At 54.6% G+C, this 24420-nt stretch overlaps 1 protein-coding gene across 3 annotated transcripts; it reads left to right on the top strand.

Moving 5' to 3' along the window:
* Positions 1 to 211: 211 nt before the first annotated feature.
* On the top strand, positions 212 to 18986 carry SGSM1 (small G protein signaling modulator 1). 3 transcript variants are annotated; one of them, XM_026036689.1, is made up of 23 exons: positions 212 to 310; positions 1020 to 1172; positions 1739 to 1806; positions 2274 to 2419; positions 2875 to 3006; positions 3544 to 3668; positions 4609 to 4671; positions 5446 to 5513; positions 5774 to 5937; positions 6515 to 6644; positions 9018 to 9156; positions 9457 to 9521; positions 9916 to 10061; positions 10180 to 10308; positions 10796 to 10978; positions 12694 to 12765; positions 13357 to 13935; positions 14156 to 14280; positions 15433 to 15515; positions 15883 to 15992; positions 16287 to 16383; positions 16804 to 16971; positions 17461 to 18986. In XM_026036689.1, the coding sequence occupies exons 1-23, from the start codon at positions 231 to 233 to the stop codon at positions 17547 to 17549; spliced, it is 3114 nt and encodes a 1037-aa protein (XP_025892474.1). In that variant the 5' UTR covers positions 212 to 230; the 3' UTR covers positions 17550 to 18986. The 3 variants fall into 3 exon arrangements, with proteins under 3 accessions (XP_025892474.1, XP_025892476.1, XP_025892475.1); XM_026036691.1 differs by lacking the exon at positions 4609 to 4671 and having other exon boundaries at positions 5777 to 5937; XM_026036690.1 differs by lacking the exon at positions 4609 to 4671.
* The last annotated feature ends 5434 nt before the right edge of the window (positions 18987 to 24420 follow it).

The raw sequence follows: 24420 nt of genomic DNA, 5'->3' as shown, positions 1-24420 counted from the left end.
ACCTGCTGCTTTGGGTCAGAAGACATCTGGGTTCCTTGCTCTTCTTTATCTGGTTAGGCAGGGCCTAGAGCCCGGGTTGGTTTCTCCTGGGAAGCACTGCGGATCCTGGCGCGGGGGGTCCTGCAGCGCTGCTCTCTCCTCTTGCAGCTGCGGTCGAGGCCTGTGTCCTGCATGGGCTGAAGCGGCGGGCGGCTGGATTCCTGCGCAGTAACAAGATAGCGGCTCTGTTCATGAAGGTGGGCAAGAGCTTTCCTCTGGCGGAGGAGCTTTGCAAGAAGGTGCAAGACCTGGAGCAGCTTATTGAGAACGCGTAAGGCACCTCCATTCCTGCCTCCGCTTGCGGCTTGCCGTGGGTGGTTGCACGGTCAACCTGAGGGTTGGTTGGGTTGGGCGGGTTGCTCTTTTGGCAAAGCAGAGTCCAGGCTCGGGCTGTTGGTGTCCTGAATGAGCAGGAAGCAGCCCCAGCTGTTTACTGTGCCTCAGTCCCACTCCTGCTTAGCATGCTTGCTCCTGAGCTGTCACACTTGGTGGATCAATAAGTCAACTGGAGGCAAATGTGGTTCTCCTCAACGTACAGGGCTTTAACCTGCAGTTACTCAGCTGCTGCTGGAGAGTGACTTATTCATCCTTGAACAGGTACCAGGGAGAGGCATGAAGCACTACCTTGGGGCAGGAATGTTTAAGCTGGCCTAAGATAAGCTGCTTTGCTTACAGATCTCTATCTTCAGACACCGGGGAAAAGGTCTGCAGGTCTGAGAACTCCACTGAGCCAGAGAGTTCACCTGGACACTTTTCTTGTTGGCAATTGGTTTAGTGGAGTCCCTTTTCAAATGTAGATTTGGGCCTTGGGGGCAGGGAGCGGAGTGGCTGGAGGGAGCAGTCCCTGAACGTCCCCACGCACGGGTTCCCTGGGCAGGGCAGTCAGCACCACCGGGAGCCTGCGCGGGTGCCCCACGAGGTGCGTGAGGAGCCCTGCGGTGCTCAGTGCTGATCTCCTCTTCTGCCTTGTGCCTCTAAAGACGAAACCAAGTCCCGGGCGTCCCGGAGAACGTGCGCAAAGTGCCCAAGCTGCCCAACCTGTCTCCTCAAGCCATCAAGCACCTCTGGATCCGCACAGCCCTCTTCGACAAGGTCTTGGATAAAATCGTGCATTACTTGGTTGAGAACTGCAGGTGAGTGCTGGCGTGGGCCGCCCCTTTGCTCCTGGCAGCTGCTCCCAGGAGCATCCCCAGAGCCTGCATCTCCCCAAGGAGCTGCTGGCTGAGCTGCAGCCGGGGGGACCGTGGGGGTGCCCGGGTGGGACAGCCCAGCTGCGTTGTGCTGTGCTCTGGACAGGCCTCCAGCTGATCCCTGCTGCTGGAGCAGCGCTGGAGGGTGAAGTTCACTCCTGAAATAAAGACAGGCTTGTTTCTGCCTGTGGCCGAGTGCTCCGCATTTGCACTGTCCTTGTCTTTCCCCAGCTTTTAGAGATGGCATGTCCGGATGTCCCCTCCCGGGGAGGTTTTGTCTGCAGCCCTCGGGAGGTTTTCTCAAGTGATGGTGGTTCTTGCAGGGCAGGAGGCTTGTTCCCCCACACCTGCACGGCTGGCAGGAACGGCCTGTAATAAGCTGCTTGTCCCCTCAGCAAGGGGGATGCAGAAAAGGGCATTTTTGTGATTTCAAAGCGCTGTCTCTGTCTCTTTGCACTCCCAGGGGGCTGAAATGCTGCAGTGTTCTCTCTCTCTTTTATTTCTTCTAGTAAGTACTATGAGAAGGAAGCTCTCCTGATGGATCCCGTGGATGGGCCAATCCTGGCATCTTTACTGGGTAACACTTTCCTCTTACCCAACTTTCATAGTTGTCTTTCCAAACCTGTATTCCCAAATCCACGATGTTCAGTGAGGGCTCTAGAGGACGTAGTCCTGGGCCAGCTCCTGGAGCTGCGCGGGGTTGTAGCAAGAGCACAGACGGCTGCCGATGGGAGGATCCAGGCTTCAGGAATCCTGACAGGCAGAAACCAGCACTGAAGCCTGGACGTGCAGAGCAGTAAAGAGCTGTAATGCAGGCTCTGCGTGCGTATGGCTACTTGTGTAATGGGCTGGCTGGCTGCTCGCTGCCAGGGCACTGAGTATCGCCGTGTCTTGGCTGCTCTTACATAGGCAGCAATATGTCCTGAGCCTGGAGCTGGCTCCTTGCCATCCCACCACTCCTGCTCTGGGACGCTGGGTTCTGTGTGTCCTGTGTGCTGATGGCTTCCCAGATCTCACCTTGTCTGCCACTTCCTTCCCCTGCAGTGGGGCCCTGCGCGCTGGAGTACACCAAGATGAAGACAGCCGATCACTTCTGGACAGATCCCTCGGCCGACGAGCTCGTTCAGAGGCACCGGATCCACAGCTCGCACTGTCGCCAGGACTCCCCGACCAAGCGCCCTGCGCTCTGTGTGAGTGCGGGCAGGGACCGGCGTGGGCAGCCTGCACCGCGCTCCTCCTGGGCCAGGCCTGGGACTCCATCTCTCTGAAGAGAGCTCTGAAGCCCTCTGAGGAGCAGAGGTAGAAATGTGCAGTTACTTGAAGTCTCCAAGGTGAAAGCACAGGCTATGGGGAAAGTAGGCTTGCTGGAGCAGTAGGACATCCTGGCATCAGCCCTTTGGGAGCAGCATATGTGACTTAAAAGTGAAGGCAGTTGAAGCTTATTCTGTTTACTGCAAGCAAGTGCAGTCCTGGGGCTTTTGAAACTACAGAGTTGAGCTTGGCTACAGCCAAGATCCTCTTGGAGGGCACGAAGAGTGCATTGCTTCAGTGGGTAGCTGAGGGAAGGAATAAACTTTCAGGACAGGCTCTTTTTAAAGCAGAAGATGTGTGTTCTCAACTCACATTCACAGCTGATCTCTTCCAGATTCAGAAAAGGCACTCGAGCGGCAGTATGGATGACCGACCATCCCTGTCTGCCAGGGACTACGTGGAGTCCCTGCACCAGAACTCCCGCGCCACGCTCCTCTATGGCAAAAACAACGTCCTGGTGCAGCCAGTGAGTACCTGATGGGGTGTCTGGGCTTTGCATTCCTGCTCTGCTGCCCTACAGGTAGTTCTGTCCAGGGTGGTCTTGGATGGAGATGGGGACAAGCTCATTTTCAGTCTGTGAGGGCAGCAGCTGGAATGCATTTACTGAGGTCCTGGCAATACGGATCTTCCTGGTGGAATGGAAGATCTCTGCTTCCGCCTGAATACGGACAGAGTTCCTCTTCTGCTGACTGTAATCGAATAAAGCAAAACTGCTTACCCGGAGCCGCTGATGGTTTGTCTCAGCTAGGCAGCTGCTCCCGGCCTCCTGCCAGGCCAGCAAGGTCTCCTGCTAGCTCTGTGGGGAGGTTTTGCTGCAGGTTGCTCACTAGCAATGAGCAGATGGGCTGCGGGCAGCAGCAGGGCCCCCTTACAGCCCAGGGCTCTGCTCCAGGGCATGGGGCAGCCTTGGGCAGCGTGGGGTGCCCCCGGGGGCCCTGCGCGCTCCTGCACCCTCCAGGCTGCTCGCCCCAGCTCACGCCTTCCTTGCGTTACCTTTCCAAAGCGCGACGACATGGAAGCAATCCCGGGATACCTGTCGCTTCACCAGGCTGCCGACATCATGGCGCTGAAGTGGACTCCCAATCAGCTGATGAACGGCTCCGTGGGGGATCTGGACTACGAGAAGAGGTGACTGGCTCTAAGGGCGAGCTAACGTGGGGTGGAGAGGGAGCAGATGCCCTGGAGGATCAGAGCTTGGATCTGCCACTTGCTGCCCTCCATGAGGTTTTTCTGCTCACGTTGCAGAGTGGAAAGATCCTCCTGGAGTTTATAAGGAGGGTGGGAGAGGGAAGGAGGGTGATGGCAGGGATGAGCTGGGGAGGGTGCTTATTCTGCAAGCTGCAATGCTGGTTGCTTTATTGTCCCCAGTGATTTCCCGGGGAGATGTGCAGCACACATCTGTATTTGTTATCCCTGGTTAGTCTGGGGAACCAAAGAGCGTGTAAAAAGGGAAGGAGCATCTGCAGAGAGAGGAGACATGAGCAGCTCCCAAATAACTGTACCTCAGTAGCAGTGTGTGCCGTTTCAGACTGCTGTTTATGAGTGCACTCTGCAGCTGATCTTTCGCAGAGGTATTCAAAGTCCTTTGGATTTAATGGAGTCCCTGGATTTTTTTTTTTTTTTCCTCTGGTAGGGCTGAAATCTACTTAGGAGAAGCTTACTCGATAGTGTGCACTGCAGAGCCCCTGCATCTGGGATTGGCATCTGTGCTGGTGGCACTTCTCTTGACAACAGCAATTTTTTAGCAGCTACTGAATCATGCCAGGCACCAATTTGCCTGAAAAACAAAACACAACAAAAGGAGATTCTCTTTCTCCCAGTAGATGCTCCGAGAAAGCTGGAGCATTTAGGACATAGTATGTTTCTTTGGTCTGGAGAAAGAAGTCTTCAGCAAAGCTTCTTTTCAGCTTGTTTATTCTCAATTGTAGTTTTTGGATTTTGTTTTTCTGTGTTCCTTTCATCTTCTCTTTACTTCTGGCTCCTGGGGTACCATATAACTGGTACCCTCACCCTCAATTTGCTATTTCCATCTCTACTCTCCTTTCTGAGTTCTTGGCTTGGGCATCAGCCTAAGCTCTAAAATTTCCCAGTGTCAAGATGTGACCAAAGAAGAGAGGAGCCAGATGACAAAGTGAGTATATGTCTTCAATGGAGTGACTCTTACACACCTCCGCGTATTAAACCCTCCTTATGAGCTGTTTTTAATGCCTATATTTTAAGCACTATTTTTGCAGAGTGCCATATATTGATTCTTAGGATCTGGATTTTTTTTCCAGTGGAATAGGATGTTATTAAATGCTGACACTCTTGCAGAGCAGTCCTGTTGCTGAGCTTCCTCCTGAGGTCTCTGTGCCCCTCTGCCCTGTGTGTTGTGCAGAAGCAAACAGAGACAAATTTGTTTCGAGCTTTGGGAAAACGACAAGTTGTTAGAGCTTATTCCCTGTGTCTTGGATAAAGGAGCTCACCAGAGCAGCAGGCTCAGGCTCGGGCTGCACTGCGTGTCCTCTTGGACCTCCTGAGCTGCTTGTACCGGCTTCCTGGGGCTGCTGGCACCACAGGAGGCGCTTCCAGGGCGCCTCGAGCAGAGTGCTGAGCTCCCTGGGCTCCAGGATGCTCCTGGAGTGCAATGCTCCTGCTGCGCAATGGAGATGCAAGGGCAGAGGAGCAGTCTCAGGCAGGTGGGACTAGAGAAGCTCTGATTGAGATGGAGCAGAAAGGGGATGTAGCTGTTCGGGGTGGGATGTTGTTACTGACTCAGTCTCCCTTGTGGTACTCACACTGATACTGAGGCCACATCCTTTGTCTGCCTTTCCAAGGCATTAGGATAGCTGGGGCAGGATCTGGAGCACATGTGAAGTAGAGCTTCTTGCATCCCTCAAGCTCAGGACTTCTCTTTCTCTTGCAGTGTGTACTGGGATTATGCCATGACCATTCGCCTGGAGGAAATCGTCTATTTGCACTGCCACCAGCAAGGTAAGGCCAGAGTGTGGAGGGCTGCTGGACTGGATGGTGCTGTGTGCCCCTTTTATTACCCTGACATCTGCATCATATTTTGGGGATGTACTCTTCTCTAAATGTTTTCATTCAACTGCAGGGCAAATGTCTTTAGCACCAAGTTCAAAACATCAAAATCCTGGTGCTTTGAATGCCAGAAAGACAATTTTCCTCTGCATTTCTGGCTGCTATTGTTTCCCTCACTTGTGTATCTGTCTTTTCTCTGCTGTTACTAATAGTAGACAGTGGTGGGACTGTTGTCTTGGTGAGCCAGGATGGGATTCAGCGGCCTCCGCTGAGGTTCCCCAAAGGAGGACACTTGCTACAGTTCCTGTCCTGCCTGGAAAACGGCCTCCTACCCCATGGGCAGTTGGATCCACCCCTGTGGTCGCAGCGGGGAAAGGTAGGCACCAGGGACGGGACTTGTCCCTGAGGACACGGTGTTATGGGCTCTCAGAGCAGATCTGAAGGGGAGGACCCTCTGCATAGTGTTATTGGTGCTGTATTTTAAATGACAAACCCTCCAAAGTGGGAAGAAAGACAGGCTTGAAATATGGCACTCGGGTTTAGCTCCTACCCTTGAGCTTCTGGGCTAGTCCCAAGCCTTTTGCTTGTGATTGCCTGGCCTTAGGAGAAGAGCGGGGTCTCCACACCAGTGATGAGGGAGGAGGTGTGGAGTGCTGCCACTCCACAAGGCGTATTAGGTTTAGGTCCAATGGACCTCGTCATGGATTATGGATTATTGTCATCTGTGCTACATGGATTATAGCAGCTGTATGTACAACCAGGGTTATTGACTCTCAGCATAAGCAAAAGGTTGGCTGGAAGACGTCTCCTGCTCAAGGAACATGCAGACATCAGCCCAGGCTGACAGAGCATGTGCTTTGGTCAGGCACGACCTTGGAGAATGAGGTGGTGGCCACACTGCCCTGCAAGAGGGACGTGGGGCAGCTTTGTGAAGAGCCGTTTTGTTCACCTAGGGGAAGGTGTTTCCCAAGCTGAGGAAGCGAAGCCCCCAGGGCTCCTCCGAGTCTGCGTCCGACAAGGAAGACGACGAAGCCACAGATTATGTTTTCAGAATAATCTATCCAGGGACACAGGCTGAGTTTGGTAAGTGTGTTGGCAGTAGGTGTTTCGGGTGGGTTATCACTGGGGGTATGACAAGACCAAGACCCAGCGTGGTCAGACGTATTACAAGCTCTACTGAGAAGTGGTTCCAGAGAAGAGTTTTATTCATGGCAGAACTGCCTTTTATTTTTTTTTTAACCTTTTGCTTGCTACTGAATCTTTTGTTTCTGCAGCTGTAGAATAGGATGCAAATACTTATATGGTTGAAAAAAATTCTTACGCATAACTCAGTACCAATGAACGTTGGTACTTTGGTCATGTTCTTGGGCCTTTCTTCTCCCTCAAGGAAGCAGGTGTCTGTGAAGAGGATTAGCTTTCATCATTACAGCCTCCAGATCTGATCTTCTCTTGCTGTCACCAGACCAAATAGGGAAGCACTCCAATAAATCCAGCTCTGTTCCTTTGCTCCTGTAGCACAGAGAGGTGGTAGCAGCACCCTGCTCTGTGCACTGCCAAGCTTGAGCCACATATCTTCCCTCCTTAGCTCCCAGGGCAAGGGAGATGATCCTGCCTAACTTGGAGACCAGAAATCTCTCTTAACACCTAGTTCTGAGTGATCTGAATAATATGTTTGAATGTACATCTCATTCTCCTCTCTTAGGATACCAAGAACATTTTTACAACGATCCTGCTGGAAACTCTGTAGATGTTTTTAGAAGAGGAGAAACCAGGAGTGCAACAGAAACCTGCTGGAGTGCTTTTAAAAAGCATGAAATTTGATCAAAATCTGTTTCTACGCTTTTGAGACTGTAAGGGTCCTCACATCTCCTCCAGCTCCTCCATAACATCAGTAAAAATTATCCTTAGTCTCCCCCCACCTTTAGCTGAGTAACACAATTAAGTGAGTCAGATAAAAATCTGACTGAAGCTAAAATAGCTGATAGTGAGGATCCTTTCTGTAGCTTCCTTTTGATCTACTCCATAAAATTCCATGCTGGAGGCCAAATTTTCTGTTAAATGAATTGTTTCAATTTCCTCAGCTGATGTCAGAGGCCCGTGTGGTTCCCGTGGATGTTCCCAGGAGGCAGCTAGAACTGCATCAGCTCTTTCTTCTTTACATATTGTTTTTTCCCTCCATTCATTTGTGCCTTTGTCCTGTCTCTGTGTCTTCTTCAGTTACCATTAATGGTAATTTTCCTACATTCCTTGCTTCTGCGATCTCCGTCCCTTCTGGGAGAGGGAAGATCCGGAGGACTCCAGCTTCAAGCAAGATGGTGGTGATCCCCAAATGGTCTCTGAGCCTCCTCGCCGCGTCCCGACCTCCCCTAGCCGCTTTGGGGGCCGCTCGGCGTCACTGTAATACAGCTCTCGTTCATGTTTGGTACAGCGTCTTGCCTGTGCTGTCATTTGGCAATTCCTGCAGTGAGGTGTCCCCTGTCACTGCTGTCCGTAACAGAGCTGTGGCCACCTGCTCACGCAGAGGGAGAGGGAAGAGGCTTCAGTGAGAATATTCCCGTCTCTTCTTGCCTGGATCAGCAGTTATTCAGTATCACAAGCAGGGAGAGCTGCTGAGCCTCACAGGGAACAGGCCCTCTCCTGGATGAAAGCTTCAATTTCCACCATGTTTTGATTCCTAGCGAGGAACAGATAGGATGATTCTTCCCTGATCTTAGTCTGCATCCCATAGTTCACCTTCTTCGTGATGTCCCTGTCCTAGGGAGGTGCAACACTAAAGGCCATTGTAAGTCAGTCCCTATCCTAGTGAGGCTCAGTAGTTAGGTCAGTACCTTGACCTGGGTTTAAAAAGCAAAATCGGAGGCATTTGCAATAGGGCTTCTGAGTTTAAGCAGGGATTTAGCAAATGACAACATAAAGAGCTGCTTGCCCATGCTGTCCCTCTCAGCTGCTCCATCAGTTCTTTTCTTTCCTGTCTTGTGACCGCGGTGCTCCTCTCTTTCCCTAAGGCTCCTGTGGGACCCTGATGTCTGAAAGATGGGGCCTTTTCTTCTGCCAGGGATCCATTCTTCCTGGGTCAGAGTTTCATCAGGTTATTGCTTCTCTTTGTGATGGAGCCTGTCGCAGCCCCTTGCCTTGGCTCTCTCTGGGCTGGGTTTTCTGCCTGAATTGGCACTCAGTGGTTCGGGATGAGTTTGCTGAAGGCACTGGAAATAATTAGCAGATGGTGCTCTCCTGCTCTCTCATCAGCGTTCTTTGCTTCCCTTCCTTTCTCCTGAGCTCCTCGGTGCTGCTGCTGCTGCTGCGATCACCTGGCGTGGGTCCTGCCTGGTTAATGGAGTCTCCTTGGGAGGACGCTGGCTCACTAATCGAACCTCTCCTTTCCGCTGGCCTCCTGGGGGCGGTTGCAGGGGCAGTGCCAGGCAGCGGCTGATGCCCCCCCTCTCTGCCCTCTTGCAGTGCCCCAGGACCTGATGGACACGCAGGCGGGTGGCCTGCCTCCCATGTGGCAGCCGAGCACCCGCAAGTCCTCCTGCTCCTCCTGCTCCCAGAGCGGCTCCTCTGACGGCGGCCCGTCCAACGGCTGCAGCCACGAGAGGTAGCTCTAAGGAGCTGCGGATGAAGCAGCGCAGGGCCACGGTGGGAAGCCCGGCGGAGTTTGGTGCAGGGCCGCACCATGGTGCCTCTCTGCAGTTGTGCAGGGGCTACATCCAGGGTGAAGTGAGGGTGGGCTCCTGCTCTGGGATGTCTTGGCGGATCCTGAGCTACGCAGGGGTGCAGGGCAGCTGATGCTTTGGCACCTGCCAGGCCAGCTCCTTAGTGGGACCTCATGGAGCAGGTTGGGCTGCTCTGCTGGGAGCCTGCACTCCTCCCACATCTTATGTGTTCTTATTGGCAGAGCCCCACTGAAGCTCCTGTGTGACAATATGAAGTACCAGATCCTCTCCAGAGCTTTTTATGGATGTGAGTAGTTGTCTCTTCCCCACGATGCGTCAGAGATGTGTGAGGGGCCAGGGTTGAGGTCCTGGGCCCAAGGCGAGGAGTGGAGCTCATGTAGCGGGGTGGTGACCAAGGGCACTGGCTCACTAGGTTGCATCTAGACATGGTCGCGACTGGGAGCAGACGCTCTGATTCTGATCCTCAGACCTTGACCCAGGGGGCAGTGATGCTGGTGGAATAAGACAGCAAAATACTGGCTTGTCCCAGCAAGACTCCCTTTTTTGCTGGTTAGCTTGGATGTGGCTTCAGAAGCTGCCCTTTGGGACCAGATTCACGAGAGCCCTTTTCTGCCCTTGATCTTATATTTCCTCTGCCCCTTGGAGTGCTCCAGACGAATGTCTGCCCATGCTTGCTGCAGGGCTGGCCTACTGCAGGCACCTGTCCACCGTGCGCACCCACCTCTCTGCACTGGTTAACCACAACATCGTGTCTCCAGACGTGCCCTGCAGCGCCAGCTCGGGCCTCACCGTGGACATCTGGCAGAGATACCTGCAGGACAGCACGGTAGGGCTGGTGCTCCCGGCACGTCTGGCGTGTGACGGAGCTGGGCTTGCCCTGGGGTCTGTGGCCTGAGGGGCTCCAAGACCCGGCACTGTGGAGTGATGCGGAGTTCTGCTCGCAGAGCTACGAGGACCAGGAGCTGCTGCGGCTGATCTACTATGGTGGCATCCAGCATGAGATCAGGAAGGCCGTCTGGCCCTTCCTTTTGGGCCACTATCAGTTTGGGATGACGGAGGCGGAAAGGAAGGAGGTTGGTATGGGTGTGCAGTGTGCTCAGCAAGCTGGTGCACTGCATTTGTGTGCCCTGAGTGTTGCCTAGCTCTAAGCCTCCATGTACCAGAGCCACGCTGTGAAACCCACAGGTCCTGGGGCTGTAGACCACATTGTCCTGGGACTGTAGACAGGAGATGGGAGAAAGATCCAGATGCTAAGGAGCTGGCAGGACCAGCTTGAAGTTCCTCTGTGCAGCTTCTCAGCTCCGAAGAGCGCCCTGTTCCCAGCTTCGTGTAGGAAGGAGGTGGATGATCATTTTTCCAACCTAGTTTTTGCAAGGCTTCCTGGTTAGACTCTCTAGCAGAGAGCAGGTCAAGCGGGGGATTTTGTCCCATCCAGCCGTAGGTGATGCAAGGATGTGTGTAGCTCGTCTCGGGAGGGCTGTTTTGGGGTGGAGGAGGCGCCGGTTCCCGGGCGGTGCCAGGGCCAGCTGCTCAGAGAGGCTGCGTGTCCCGTGGCTGCAGGCTGACGAGCAGACGCGCACGTGCTACGAACACACCATGGCCGAGTGGCTGGGCTGCGAGGCCATCGTCCGGCAGAGGGAGAAGGAGTCGCACGCCGCAGCCCTGGCCAAGTGCTCGTCCGGGGCAAGTCTGGATTCCCACATTCAGAGGATGATGCACCGAGATTCGACCATCAGCAACGAGGTGAGGAGAAGGAAGCAGGGGCTTGGGAAGGGCCCTCCACTCGCACGCATTTCAGCCTGTGCTGCAGGGAGGATGGAGGCAGGTCTGCAGCCGGGCTCACCTGCCTTCTCCGATCTCTGCCTGCCCCTGGGCGCCAGACCCATTGCTGTGTGCAAGTTAACGTGGGAGGTTTTTCCTCTGGTTTCTTGTGTGTGCTGCCAGAGAGGCTGCAGTGGCACCTGCTGCAGTCCTGCCTGGTTTCTGTAGTGTGCACTGGGGTGACTTTGCCTGGTTTCTGTGCTGCATCGCGCTGTGTCGGGCGCCTGGGTTGTGCCCAAGGGGGTGTTGGACATCAGTGGGGTGCCCAGTAGCACTTGCAGCTCTGCAGGCAAGAACCACGGCCCAGGACCGGGGTCTGCAGTGGCAGGAGGAGGGGGCTCTGGGGCAGGTGTGTGTCCAGGCACCGTGAGCTACGTGCCTGCCCCATGGAGGCTTCCTCCGGCCTCTGCTGGGAGCTGCTGCGGGTATTTTTGGAAAGACACGAGGTTGGCTCCAGCCGTGTGGGCTGTATGGGTGTGCAGAGAGGAGAGATGCGGGGAAGGCAGACGGGAGGCAGGGCTGTGCGCAGGGGCTGCGATGACGCAGCTCTCGCGGGTGCCGAGCACGAGTGGGCTGCTCGGCCGGCCCTGCACTGCCTCTGAATCATTCGCATCTCTGCAGCGTCTCCTCTGATCTTTTTTTGTATCTGTCTGCCCTGCTCTGGGGACGTGTGCAGGCAGGGGAGCCGACGGAGTTAACGCATGCAAAGGTTCACCCTTTTCCCATTTTAAAACCTGATATTTCCTGTTTTAAAACGCTCCCATGGAAATGGAGGAAAATTCTCGCCCTTCCTCTCTCCTTCAGAGCTTTCCCAGCAAACACCCACCGTTTTAGGGTGGGGACAGCTCCTGCCGCCGTGCCCCAAGTGCTGTGTGTTCCTCAGGCTCTCGTCTCCGTGGGACGTGACCGCGAGGCTCCGGCTGTCTGGATTTGCGTGTGAGCAGCTGCAGGCTGTTGCACAGCCGTGGGCCCTGTTTGGGCTGAGGGCAGGACTCGCTGCTGCAGGAGGCTCCTTGCCCAGAGGGAACCCCAGGACCAGGCTCTGAACCGGTTGGTGCAGAGCCCAGGGCTCCGTTCGGCACTGCAGCTGGGAGCGGAAAACGCTGCCATTGACTTTTAGACAGACTCTCAGCTGAGACCCGCTTCAAACATCAATATTTGTCTTTTAAGAATAGGAAAAAGCATTAGTATGCTTAGAGGGATTGTTTTATACCTCGTGACTTCATGGTTTATGTAAACCAAGATGGTGTGAGTCGCCTTGCTGCCAAATTAGGACAGGGATTAGCAGAAACTTGCAGTCTGGGGAGACAGCTTGACCTCTCGGAAGGCCAGAAGAAAGCAGTTCATTTCAGACCAAGCCTACAGTGTTTGAACAACTGAATTGGCCCCAGACTTTGTTTTTTATCATCTTCTCCAGCAGTAAATGTCAGCTGCTATCTGAGGCGGGTGCCGGGCTGGGTGCCGGGTTTGTGCAGCAGAGTTCATGTGAAGTAGATGTGCTCTGTGCATCAAGACGAGAACGCCTTGGTTGCGTTTTCCATTGGCTCTCCACGCATGCTGTTAGCGCAGCCTGTGCACGTGCAGGTGCTGCGCGGTGCTTTTTGCCTTTTCACTGGCCTTTCTCCTCTCTCCCGCAGTCTTCGCAGAGCTGCAGCTCCGGCCGACAGAACCACGCGCGGCTGCAGAGCGACTCCAGCTCCAGCACACAGGTAAGGGGCAGTGCCCTGGCCCCCTCCCCGGCCAGCACTGCCTCTGCACAGCGGGCGCTGCCTCCAGGCTTGGGCTGACCCCTCGTCTGTAATGCAATGGTTCCTGGCAAACCTGTATTTGGGGGAGCCCCGAGGTCAGGGCTCCTTGGGCAGGTTCAATATTCACCTGCCTGCTCTGCCCCGGCGCTTGGGAAAGCCCTACCCTGTGTGGCCTTCACACCTGAGAGCTCCTGGCTGCTCCGTGCATTAGCAAACACGTGTCTAACCAGTGGGCTTAAACAGCATTCTGCACGCTATATTATGCTGAGTAAAGTGTGTTTTTTTATGAGTAGCTATGCTGTTGTTTGAGCATTGATATGCCCAACACTGTTCCTTGGGGACATCCCGTTTGGGGTCTGGAGGGCTAAGCAGGAGCAAGAATGGTTTGCTGCTTACTTGTCTGTCTATATATTTGTTTGTGACCTACCCACAGCTCTCTCTGGAGCAGAGTTTGCTCCCCGCTGCTGTGGGGAGCGTGGGCGCTAGGTCCCCAAGGGGTGCTGAGTGTGGAGGACTTGCCTGCTCTCATGAGGCTCTGCTTATGCTGTGCAGGTGTTCGAATCAGTTGATGAAGTGGAACAGACTGATGCAGATGCTCAGCTGGAAGATGGCAAACAAGGCAAGATCCCCAATGGGACGGTTCCCAACGGCACATATTCCCCCGACTCCGGCCATCCATCTTCCCAGAACTTCTCCATCACGTCGGGATTCTCAGAGCGCAGCTTCAGCAATGAGGACAGCGCCCTGGAAACCACCAAATCCTCAGCGAGTTCCCAGGGAAAGGGCAGTGGGTCCGAGGTGCCAGCCCCGCAGAGCTCAGACCCTGTCCTGCAGGGGCACGGGCTGCAGGGCCAGGACAGCCTGGAGGGCGAGTTTCCCCCCAGCAGCGGCATGGGCTTCGGCGCAGCGGGCGAGAGCGCCGTGCTGCAGGACCGCGACGCTGTGGCCCTCACTGTGGTGGAGAGCTGGGCAGACAGCGAGGCTGAGAAGCAAAGCCTGGTGGAGAGCGAAGATAACCTCTCCGAGGAGCCCGAGATGGAGAGCTTGTATCCGCAGCTGGATTCCCTGGCTGTCACTGATCTGGCCAACAATGAGGCATCGCCTGTCTCCTCGTCGGGCGTCACCTACTCTGTAAGTATTTGCTTGCCAAGGGCGCTCAGCAGGCTTCTTCAGGGGCATCTTGTTTACCTGCCTTTGCTCTGGGTTAGGTGTGCAGTATGTGCACAGCAGCTCCTCACCTTCACCCAAGCTCTGCCCTGTTGCTCTTTTCCCCTTGCAACATTCCTGTTGTGTTTATTTATTTATTTATTTAAACTTGAAAATAAACCAACTTCGCTTTTGTTCTGGGCAGCCAGAGCTGCTGGACTTGTACACTGTGAACCTGCACCGCATCGAGAAGGACGTGCAGCGCTGCGACCGCAACTACTGGTACTTCACCCCCGCCAACCTGGAGAAACTGCGCAACATCATGTGCAGGTGGGAGCTGCACGGGGCCGCGGTGAGGCCTGGGCACGTCCCTGCGCACAGGTCTATCTGGGAACAGGCTCCTCATGGTCGTTGCCCTCCCAGAATTTACGTCTTAATATTCCCCACAGCCCTAGTGCTCCTCTGAGCTTGACCCTGGCGTCCGAGACTCTCTGCTTTAGTTACTGGGTTTTGCCTCCTCCTGCCCCAACATCCCTTCATCGTCACTAGAGCTGGTGGCCACATTGAGCTGCAGGGCCCTTGCAGTCACCAGGTCCTTGTGCTGGGCACAGTCACCCGTGACGCTGCCTGGCGCTCCTAGCCACACAGCCCAACTGCTTTAGGAACATGCCAGGAAAATGTTATAATGAGGCCTGCCCTGCAGAGCTCTAGTGCTAATGAGAAGTGTCTGAAACAGCCTCGTGGTTCATGCCTAAGAATGAACCCCGGAGACAGGAATACCTGGGTAGGTTTATGATTTTTTTTTATTATCCCTCTGACTAAGAGGTTTCTGTGTGACATTTACAGACACAGCCACCTCCAGCTCAGACATTACAGCTGCTTCAGAGACAGTGAAAGCTAAATCTTGGTTACTCATATTGCAAATATGAGGAGAAGCAGATATTTTATTAGAGCTGTCACTTCATCTGACAGCTAGAGTTGGAGATCTCTGCTGAGATGAGAGCTGCAATACAGCAAATTTTGGAAGACTAGTGGGCAGGATGGAAAAGGTCGTTCCTTGTGCCAGCAGTGGATCCTGGGCTTTGCGAACACGTTTGACTTGCTCCCAAATATGGGGTCTGTGCGTGGCTGGGCGCTCTCTAGGACAGCCAGGCCAGGGGAGCAGCGAGGCCAGGGGAGCAGCGCGGTGCGGAGGCAGCTTCCTGAGGCCATGGGAGTGAATTGGGCAGGATGGGGAGCAGAGCTGAGTGTGCAGACCCTGGCAGCCCTGCCCTTTGACACCCCACGGTGCCACGCTCCCCAATACCACGTGTTCCTGCTCTGGGCTCCCGTTGCGTGGTGTGGATGGCGGGCGCTGCTGCAGCCCGTGCAGGGCGAGGAAGGAGGCCAGCGGGAGGCTGGAGCGCTCACGTACAGAGGTGGCCCCGGCCCCGTGTCGTGCCGAGCTGCTTCACGCGCCGCCTTCCCTGCTCTCTCCCACAGCTACATCTGGCAGCACATCGAGATCGGCTACGTGCAGGGCATGTGTGACCTGCTGGCCCCTCTCCTGGTCATCCTGGATGACGGTGAGTGGCCGCCTGGGCCTGTGGGGAGGGTCTGCCCATCAGTTCCTCTCTGTGGCAGGCGGGTCCCATGCTCAGAGGCGGGAGCAGCTCTGGATCCTGCTTCACCCTTTTGCTGCCTGACTTGGAGTAGCCCAAGCGGGGCAGGAGGTGTCCTGCTCGGGTGGGACTGTGGCACCCCTTCGAGGGTCAGCTGTGGGCTCTGGCCATGGCCAAGCCTTGCTCAGTGATCGTGGAGACCCTTTCCTCTGTGCATGGGAAGTGCAGAGGGGAATTTCTGGTGCTCGTGGATGGCTGGATATAGTGATGCTTGAATCCAGGTACAGCAGTGGCGGGCCCAGCAGAGCAGTGACTCTATTTCCTTCTGCAGAGGCTCTGGCTTTCAGCTGTTTCACCGAACTTATGAAAAGGATGAACCAGAATTTCCCCCATGGGGGAGCCATGGACACCCACTTTGCTAACATGAGATCTCTGATCCAGGTAGGTGGGTCCCGGCACGGGGCTGCAGCCTCGCGGGCCAGCGAGAGGCCTGTGCTTGGGCAGCGGAGCCCCCAGGGGAGACCGAGGGGAGGTTTCTGTGGTGGGAGGCGGGAGGAGAGCAGGGAGGTGCTGAGCGTAGGGCGAGTGATGGGTGACAGGGTTGTGAAGCAGGGAGAAGTCAGGTGGGAGATGGTGGGCACAGCAGGGGAGCAGTGGGAGCAGAGGGAAGGAAGTAGCAGAATGGCTGGTGCATCTGATGTGCACTGATGCTCCTTTCCTTTCTGTTCTTGGTAGATTCTAGACTCTGAGCTATTTGAGCTCATGCACCAGAATGGTGATTACACTCATTTCTACTTCTGCTACCGATGGTTTCTCCTGGACTTCAAGAGAGGTGAGTGCAGGGAGGGAGACGGTTGAGGCCAGCAAATGGGAAGGGAGGCAGGTCTGGTGTGCTTCCACCTTTCTAAATGCATTTTGACTCTGCAATTTCAGTTGTTTGGACTTTTGCTCATGATCCTGTTCTGCTTTGCTCTGGTGGATTTGTGGCTGACTCTTCTAAGTAGAGCCCGTTTCCCCAGAGCGTGTGCTCGGCCTCCACCACGTTTGTGCCCTGCAGCCTGTCACCTGCTGCAGGCCACACTGTTTGTCTCTACAGATGTCTCTACTTATTCTCTCCAGTTGGAGCTGGCTCTTGGGGAAGGAACTGTCTCGCTTGTCTTCCCAGGGTTTCTGTGACCTCTGTGAATGGGGATGATGATTGCAGACCTTTGTCTCATTTAGTAACGTTGGGGGCTTTCTCCTTTGTTCGCAGAACTGGTGTATGATGATGTATTTGCTGTCTGGGAGACCATCTGGGCAGCTGCACACGTTTCCTCTGCGCACTATGTGCTCTTCATAGCCCTGGCTCTGGTGGAAATGTACCGGGACATCATCTTGGAGAACAACATGGATTTCACAGACATCATCAAGTTTTTCAATGGTACAGCTTGTGTTCTGTTGGGCTGAGTTTGTAGCAGCTGCTCAGATGTAACCAGCAAATGTCTGTGATGAGGCTACATGTCTGACTATGCTGATGAATGTTTAAAATTAACAGAGCAGCGTATGGTTTGAGGGGCAGGTATTTGGAACGTGCTGCTGAAGGGCAAGGCTCTGAGGGGGTCCTGAGGTGCTTGGGGAAAAGCCAGCTTCAGAGTTGCTTAAACACCTCCTGTGCTTGACGTGAGCCCTGAGCGTGGGTTTGGATTCCTCTTGGCAGTAATCGTTCAGCGATGAGTTGGTTAATAAGGGCCTTCTGAGTCAGCTGTCTCCCCAGGGAATGGTGCCTGGAACTCAGACACAAATTGGCAGCTTTAGCTGCCGTCTCAAAGTCCTGTGTGAAGCAGACAGCGCCGAGGCCTGGGGTGCTCCCCGGAGGTGCCGCGGGCTCTGGGTCGAGGCTCCTCATGGGTTCCTTGTGTCTCTGTTGCAGAAATGGCCGAGCGGCACAACACCAAGCAGATCCTGAAGCTGGCCCGCGATCTCGTCTATAAAGTCCAGACTCTGATCGAGAACAAGTGAGGGACCTGGGTAAGAAGAGACATCCAGACAAAGAGCCGGGACGCCCCTCCGATGCTTCCTGCCCCCTCGGTTCCTGAAGTGCCACACCTGTGGAAATAAGGTAGCTGGACACCTACTGTTTCCTCAAGTGGAAGTACCTTTAGTTCTATCAGTGCTGTGTTCAGTGTTAGGTCCGGGGACCCTGGCTCCGTTCTTCTCGGCATTCTGCAGTGACTTGACCAAAGATCTGTACAATTGCATTTTCTTGTTAAAGACTTGCTTTGGAAGCAGAGCCCGGGCAGACACTTCTTGCCTTGCTGCAGTAGAAGTGCAGCCTGTTTGGTTACCACTACAACTGCAAAGGCAGCTGCCAGCATCCCGGGGAGAGCAGGGCTGCCAGCCTCCTTGGGCCCCCGTGGGCTCCACAGCCTTTGCTGCAAGGAAATAAAGCTGCTTCTTGGCCGGCAGGGCACCCAGCCAGCCCTGCAAGCCCAGGCAAGACCGGGATGCTCTCAATACTGTCTTTCTAACAAGCAGTATGAGGTTCTACCAGGAACAGAGAGGGACTTTGAACACAGAAGTTTCTCTTCTTTGATCTTGCCCCTTGGTGCATAGCATCACCCTGGGGTTTTTACACTTTTTTGTTACTCTAGAAATTGAGCACACAGAGTTTCCACTCGAGGGGGATTTTCAGAAGAGCTCTGAATTCAGCATTGGATTTCTCTTTCAAAATCCAGCCTCTGCAGTGGGCTCCAAGCACTAGAAAATCTGGTCCTAACCTCACCTGGGGACTCCAGAGCTGAGGTTTTCATACCTGCCTTATCTCGCTGCCTGCGTTAGGAGCCTGGTGTCCCTGTGGCTCCCGCAGCCGTGCGGGGCAGCTCCTTGGAAGGCAAGTCAAGGCTCCCGACCATGGTGGCTTTTCTGACTCTCCCTCCCGAGGTGCCTGTCTCTTCCTCTGGGAACTAAGCGCCCGGTTGCCCGTGGCCAGCCCGTGCAAGCAGCCCCACGGTGCCTGCAGGGCTGGGCTGTGCGTGCGGAGCCCTCTGCTCTGCAGGCAGCCTCCGGCCGGGCTTGGCCACTGCTCCCCGCTGCACCCGGAGGAGGGACCCGGGAGACCCGGAGGCGGCCGCCTTGGAAGACACGGGCAGGGGCTCTCCCGCTGCAGCACCCTGGGTCCCTGCAGCACACTGGGTCCCTGCAGCACCCCAGGGCCCAGTGGCACCCCGGGGCTGCGCTGCGGGACCTTTGCATCCCTTTTCAACTCAGGTAAAAAACACAAAGGAAAAGGAGAGGGGTGGGTTGTTCTTGGGTCTGGATCAGGCAGGGAGGGCTTTCTCGTGGCCCAGGACACGGCCGTGACCGCGTGCTCCTAGCAGCGGGGCACACGCTTTGTTGGAGCTCTCTCTAAGGGTCCTTGCTCTCAAGTTTTGCTGCAAAAATCTGTATTCCCTGCCCTCGAAGTGCGTGGTGTGTGTGTGTGCTGCCCTCCTTCCCTCTGCAAGGTGAGGCCCTGCTGCTCCGTGCTGCTCACCAGAGAGGAAAGGGCCCTTCCCTCTCCCATGGAACATCCGTCTGTGCCCACTGTGTTTTGTACCTAGTTGTGGCACGTGTCAGGTGTTGCTTGTAGAACAAAGAGAACATGTAAAGCTACAGAGGAGAAAGCTGCTGCTTCAGAAGAGCCCTGTGGCGCCTGGTAAAGCAGCCTGCAGGACCCGAGCAGATGAGCCTGTCTGCAGTGCTGGGATCCGGGGGGTTACAGCTACAGGAGAGGACTGCAGCAGGGGTGACAGCAATGGGGAGCCTCTAATTCCTGCTATTCCCGGTGAGTGAACATGTTCCAACAATGCTCGGAAACTTGGAGGCAGTTTTATGTATTCAGTCTCCAGGAAGTGCTTGGTCTGCAGAGTGCAGCAGCACAGGGGTCGCAGCACTCGAGCTTCAGATCTGCAGGTTTGCATAGAAATCTTTCATCTTTCCATAAAGCAGAGTGAAGCTCTGCCCTCCCGACCAGACCGTTCCTGCTCAGAGACCTCTGCGGCTCTCCAGGTCTCAGGACAGGTGACAATTTGACTGCCCCATCTTTTCCAAAAGGGAAGGGAAGATGCTGATTCCTCCCCTAATTCCTCCCCTGTCTGAGGGACAAGAACCAATATGTTGACTTAAATGCAGTCTCATCAAACAACATCTCTGACACTTTATCTTTCAGGCATCATTTTTTTCTTTTCTTGTTTTTTTAAACAAAAACAGCCAAGCAATTCTGCACAATATTTGCTGTCTGTATTACCTGAGAGTGTCTTTGGGCCGCTCGATAGCAGTGTTTTTTGAATAACTTTTTTGGGAAAAAGTATTTATTTATTGATTGTACATTACTGTGTGTCCTTGTATACTGAATTATGTGAATGTGCATTGTTATGCAAATGGAGATATATCTTTTGAATATTGCAGACATATCTTGTAAATGTTTACCAAAAATTGTGTCTATATATTATATATACATATATATAGTATAGAGAGAAAATATGTGAATTAAGTGGGTTATTTTTTGAGGAGGGGAGAAAGAAATCTTTTGCTTTGAAAACCTATATGGTTTCTATTGCGCCTGTTCCATGATGTGCCAATGTGTCACTCTCCGTGTGCTGTGCTAACTGTTCTTCTCTGGCAGCAGGGTCCTCGGAGCAGAACCGCGGTGACCTCAGCTTGGCTTGGGCTTGGTTCGGATTTTAAAACTGGAAGGGAAGCACGGCCTTGATGTTCCAGCGGGGTGGGATCCCTGCAGGCAGGCGGCCCTGTGGGTCAAGGGGATCCAAGGCAGGAGCACCGTGGGTAGGAAAAGGTGCCGAGCTGAGGTCTGATGGGCTTGGATAGTCCCAATGCTCTAATATGTCAGGCTGTGTTTAGATGGGGACTGATGTCACCCTGCTGTGCAGCTGATGGGACTGGTTTGATAGGAAGGGAGTATTGAGTTCCCTGCCCCACATGTTAGCAGAGGGGATCAGCGCTCTGAAGCAGTGTCGATGCAGAATAGCTGCTGCAGCCGGTGTGCCCTTGCACTGCTCCAGGGTCACTCGGACAAAACCCAGTGAGGATCCTCTGCTCCTGAATGTCCCAGGGCAAGTAGAGTCTCTGGCCTCGGAGGGCCGGCGTTATGTTCTGTGCTCATGTGAAGCAGAAAAGGTGGATGGTTTCCAGGGCCAACGTGGAGCTAGTCCATCCCAGCTGGGCACGGGAACACTTTGGCCAGCTGCCTGTGGGAGATGGGAAATATCCTGGTCCTTGTGTTCTCCTTCGCAGGCTCTGACCTTGCGTGGTCCCACCTCTGAGAGCTCCTGCGTGTTCGGATACAGGGAGGGATCCAGCTCCGGCCGGGCTCTCCGCACGCCGCTGTTCATGGATTATCTCTGTGCGTTTGAGCTTTCTGCTGGCTCTGCCAAATCCGTCTTGGTACCCGTCTGTTTTAGTGTTACTAGTGTAAGCACTTCGGAAGTTGTCTTTGTTCCTGAATGTGTGATTTTTATAGGAGTTTTTCTGTTGCTGCGTGGAGCGTCTGAGTTGCTTTGCTGCTAGCACTTCTCTTGAGGACCGAGAGGGTTTCCTGCAGGGGAGATTCCTGCTGCCACTGCTCTTCTCGCAAACAGCCTTGTAGGTTCTTGTCAGCTCTTAACATCTCCAAATATAGCTTTTATTGTAGCTAACACTGACAGAAATGTGCGTGTCGGCAGCCACGTCACTGATAATTAAAAATTGCATGAGGAGCAGTGATTATTGCTGATGTGGCAGCTCCGAGTCCGGGTTTTGACAGGACTAATCCAGCTGTGGGCAAGTGGAGACCCCCGCCCTGGGCAGACCTTGAGGCTTGCGGCCAGGGGCAAATCAGCAGGATGAGATTCTTCTGATTCTCTCTCCTTTTCTTTTGTTATTTTTAGCTGTGAGGCCTGGCCTGCCCTTTCTTTCTCTGTTTATTTTCATCAGTCGGGTAATTCACTGCACTGGGAGCCACTGTGGCAAACAGTCCTCAAAACAGATATGGGCTCCGCTTAAAAATTCTCCCCACCTAAGCTTTGCTTTGAAAAAATATCTTAGAATAAATAGGTGGCCTCCTGCTCAGCCAGCAATGGGCCAGTTCCTCAGCAGGACCAAGATGATTCTTATTTCATCAGTCCGTCTGCGAGAAGATTTTGCCCGGGCAGTCTGAGGGCTCTTCACCGGGACCGGGCAGCTCTAGGCACAGTTTCTGGGCTTCAGTTTTGCCTGAGCACAAGTCACTAGCAGAAGAGCACAACGCACAGCCCCAGGGACAGTTTGCTAGCCAGGTGGAAGGGCTGGAGCTTGCAGCAGACTCGCGTCTCCGAGCTCTGTGTTAAAGCGTTGCGCTCCCTGGAGCGGGCAGCGGTGCCCATTGCTGCTGTGGCCCCCAAGCCCGTTGCTCTCGTTGGGGACGGGCACCCCAATGCCCTGTGCCTGGCGCCGAGAGCCGCTTCCCTGCCCGAGCTGCCCTCCTTGCACAGCCGGCGCTCCGGCCTCCTCCAGCCGTCCTCAGGATGCCGGATCTCCGGATAACGGCTCTTCTTGGAATAGCCACATCCCCCTTTTAGTACGTGTCTAATCTTAGGCCAGTGATAAAGACGTGCAACCTTTAATGCCAGTTCAGTAGTTTAGCGACTTCCTCTGCTTGATTCTGTGCCCGGAGCGGAGCAGGCAGCCCGGGAGCGGCCGCGTGGGCAGGGGAGCCACGAGGGAACCGCTTCTCATCCCCGCTCAGTGGGAACCAAAAAGCTGCTAAAAGGGGGGCGGGGGGTGGGAGGGGGAGTTAAAAAGCACTTTTAAAATCTGTTAGCATTTAAACTATGCACAAAACCCCCCAAAAATAGCATGCAAGTTTTAAGAATCCATGTTGCTCCACATCTAGGGAAGATGATAGATTAAAAATCTCAGTACTGGAACCCGAGCTGCTTAGATTCCATTTCCACAACGACATACGGTTGATCCGCCTTAATTCTCAGAAATCCCACCCCTTCTCAGAGGGAAATTCCCAGGAGCCAGGGCAGGAGAAAGCTGCTCTGCGCACACAGGATGAATCCCATGCACAATGAATCCAATGCTCGGCTTGAACCCGCGGGCGCCTGGGTGCCCTCGTGCCGGCTGTGCCGGGCGGCGGCGCGGGGAGGGCTCCGTGCCGGGACAGGGGGTCGCTCCCGCGGCCGCTCCGCGACGGTCCCGGGCACCCGCGGACGCCTGTGCTGCCCTGCTGCTCTTAAAGGTTGATGCCATTTGGGGAGTTGCTCTATTGGAGATTAATGAGCACTACAGCTTTTAATATATTTGTAGAAGTGCTGCTGCTGTTCTTAGATTATTTGAAGTCCACAGTGTGGTATAATATCTGTTTTATATTATTTTATTCATGCTTTTGTTTTTTTTATGTCAACTGTTCCTTATTGTTGTTCCGAAAGAAACACTAAAGCTCTATTCTCTATGGTTAATGTATTTTCCAGTCAATAAAGTCCTGGTTGCTCTGGGTGGCTGCGTGGACAGTAAGTGGGAGCCCCGTGGGAAAGCGGCGTTGGTGGCTCTAGAACTGCAGCATTAGAGGCCACGCGGGGCCGTCCCGCACTCTGGGCCCCTCCGTGCGGCGCTCGCTGGGCTCACGGAACCGTTGTGGGTGGAAAAGCCCTTGGAGATGGAGTCCAGCCGTAAGCCCCTCCTGCCCTACCCGTCCAGCCCCGTCCCCATGCCTGGTCTCCCCCTTTCTTCTGCACTGGCAGCACCCAACCTGAGCGCTGCACCGAGGCGCTGGGCCCGCTCGCGGTGCCGCTCCCCGCGGCAGCTGCTTTCTGGTGGAGCTGCCCCTGCCTGTCCTTGGGCACCGCGCGGCGAGCGGAGCCCTGTGCTGCGTTAAGCACCGCCAGCAAGGTCCGCGTGTGCTTGAAAAACGGCACGGAAGAGGCCTGCTTACCAGAAGAGGCTTAATTAAATAAAATCTGGTATTTAATTAATCCTTAATATGTTTGCGTCTTGGGGCATGTTTGCCCTAATGGCACAGCCCCAGGTTTTAGCGCTGGCTCCTGGGCTGCCAGGGAGCTGGGAGTTAAGGACTTCAGAAGGCTGATGAAGACGCTCCTCAAACCTGCACAGTTCAGAAAACGTCAGGATGAGATTCAACCAGCCCCTGCAAATGTGTTAATTACCTGGTGTTAATTGGCAATGGAGTCAGTGGGGGCCAGGTCCCCAGTGGCAAGTGCAGAAACGCCCGATATTCACAGTGCAGAGAAACTACCAAAAAGAACGGGCCATTGCAAAGGGGGAGAGTAAACGATCCTAAAAGCGAGCTTCGCTAATTTTCAATTTGGGAAGCTGGCTCGCAAGGCGGGGACCCGCGGGTGCTTTGAGGTGCGCTCAGGCTGGCACGGCCCGAGCAGCGGTGATTAACGCCTGAGCTTGGTGGGTGCAGAGTCTGGTGCTGATCCCGAGTGACTCAACAGAAACGCCCAGTTCAGTGCAGAGCAAAAGCGCCCGGGCAGCTTCTTGCAGCAGTTCTGCCATGGAGAGGGAAGCATGGAGCCCGTCCGGGGCTCTGGAGCGTGGGGGCTGAGGGCACAGGTAGAGAAGCTCTGCCTGGGTGCATTCCTCCCTTCTCGAGCAGGACGGGAAGGTATCGGGGTGATGGAGTGTGTGCCCCCGGCCTTCCTGCTCTGCCCGGACATCTGTGTGGATTTTCCTGGCTGCTCCACATGCAAAGGCAGGAAAGGAACTTTTGCAGGTGTTTGCACCCTGCTGCAGCCGCAGCGTTTTGGCCCGCAAGCCTCCCTTTTGCAGCAGGAGCAGCTTGCGCAGTGGAGGAGATGGAGACGTCTGGGCAGAGCCTGGCTGCCATCACGGCACCGGTGACATCCCC

This window comes from Nothoprocta perdicaria, unplaced genomic scaffold (assembly GCF_003342845.1).
Source record: "Nothoprocta perdicaria isolate Ctin4 unplaced genomic scaffold, notPer1 scaffold_185, whole genome shotgun sequence".
NCBI classification, from domain to species: domain Eukaryota; kingdom Metazoa; phylum Chordata; class Aves; order Tinamiformes; family Tinamidae; genus Nothoprocta; species Nothoprocta perdicaria.
This window is presented reverse-complemented; position numbering and strand designations above follow the sequence as displayed.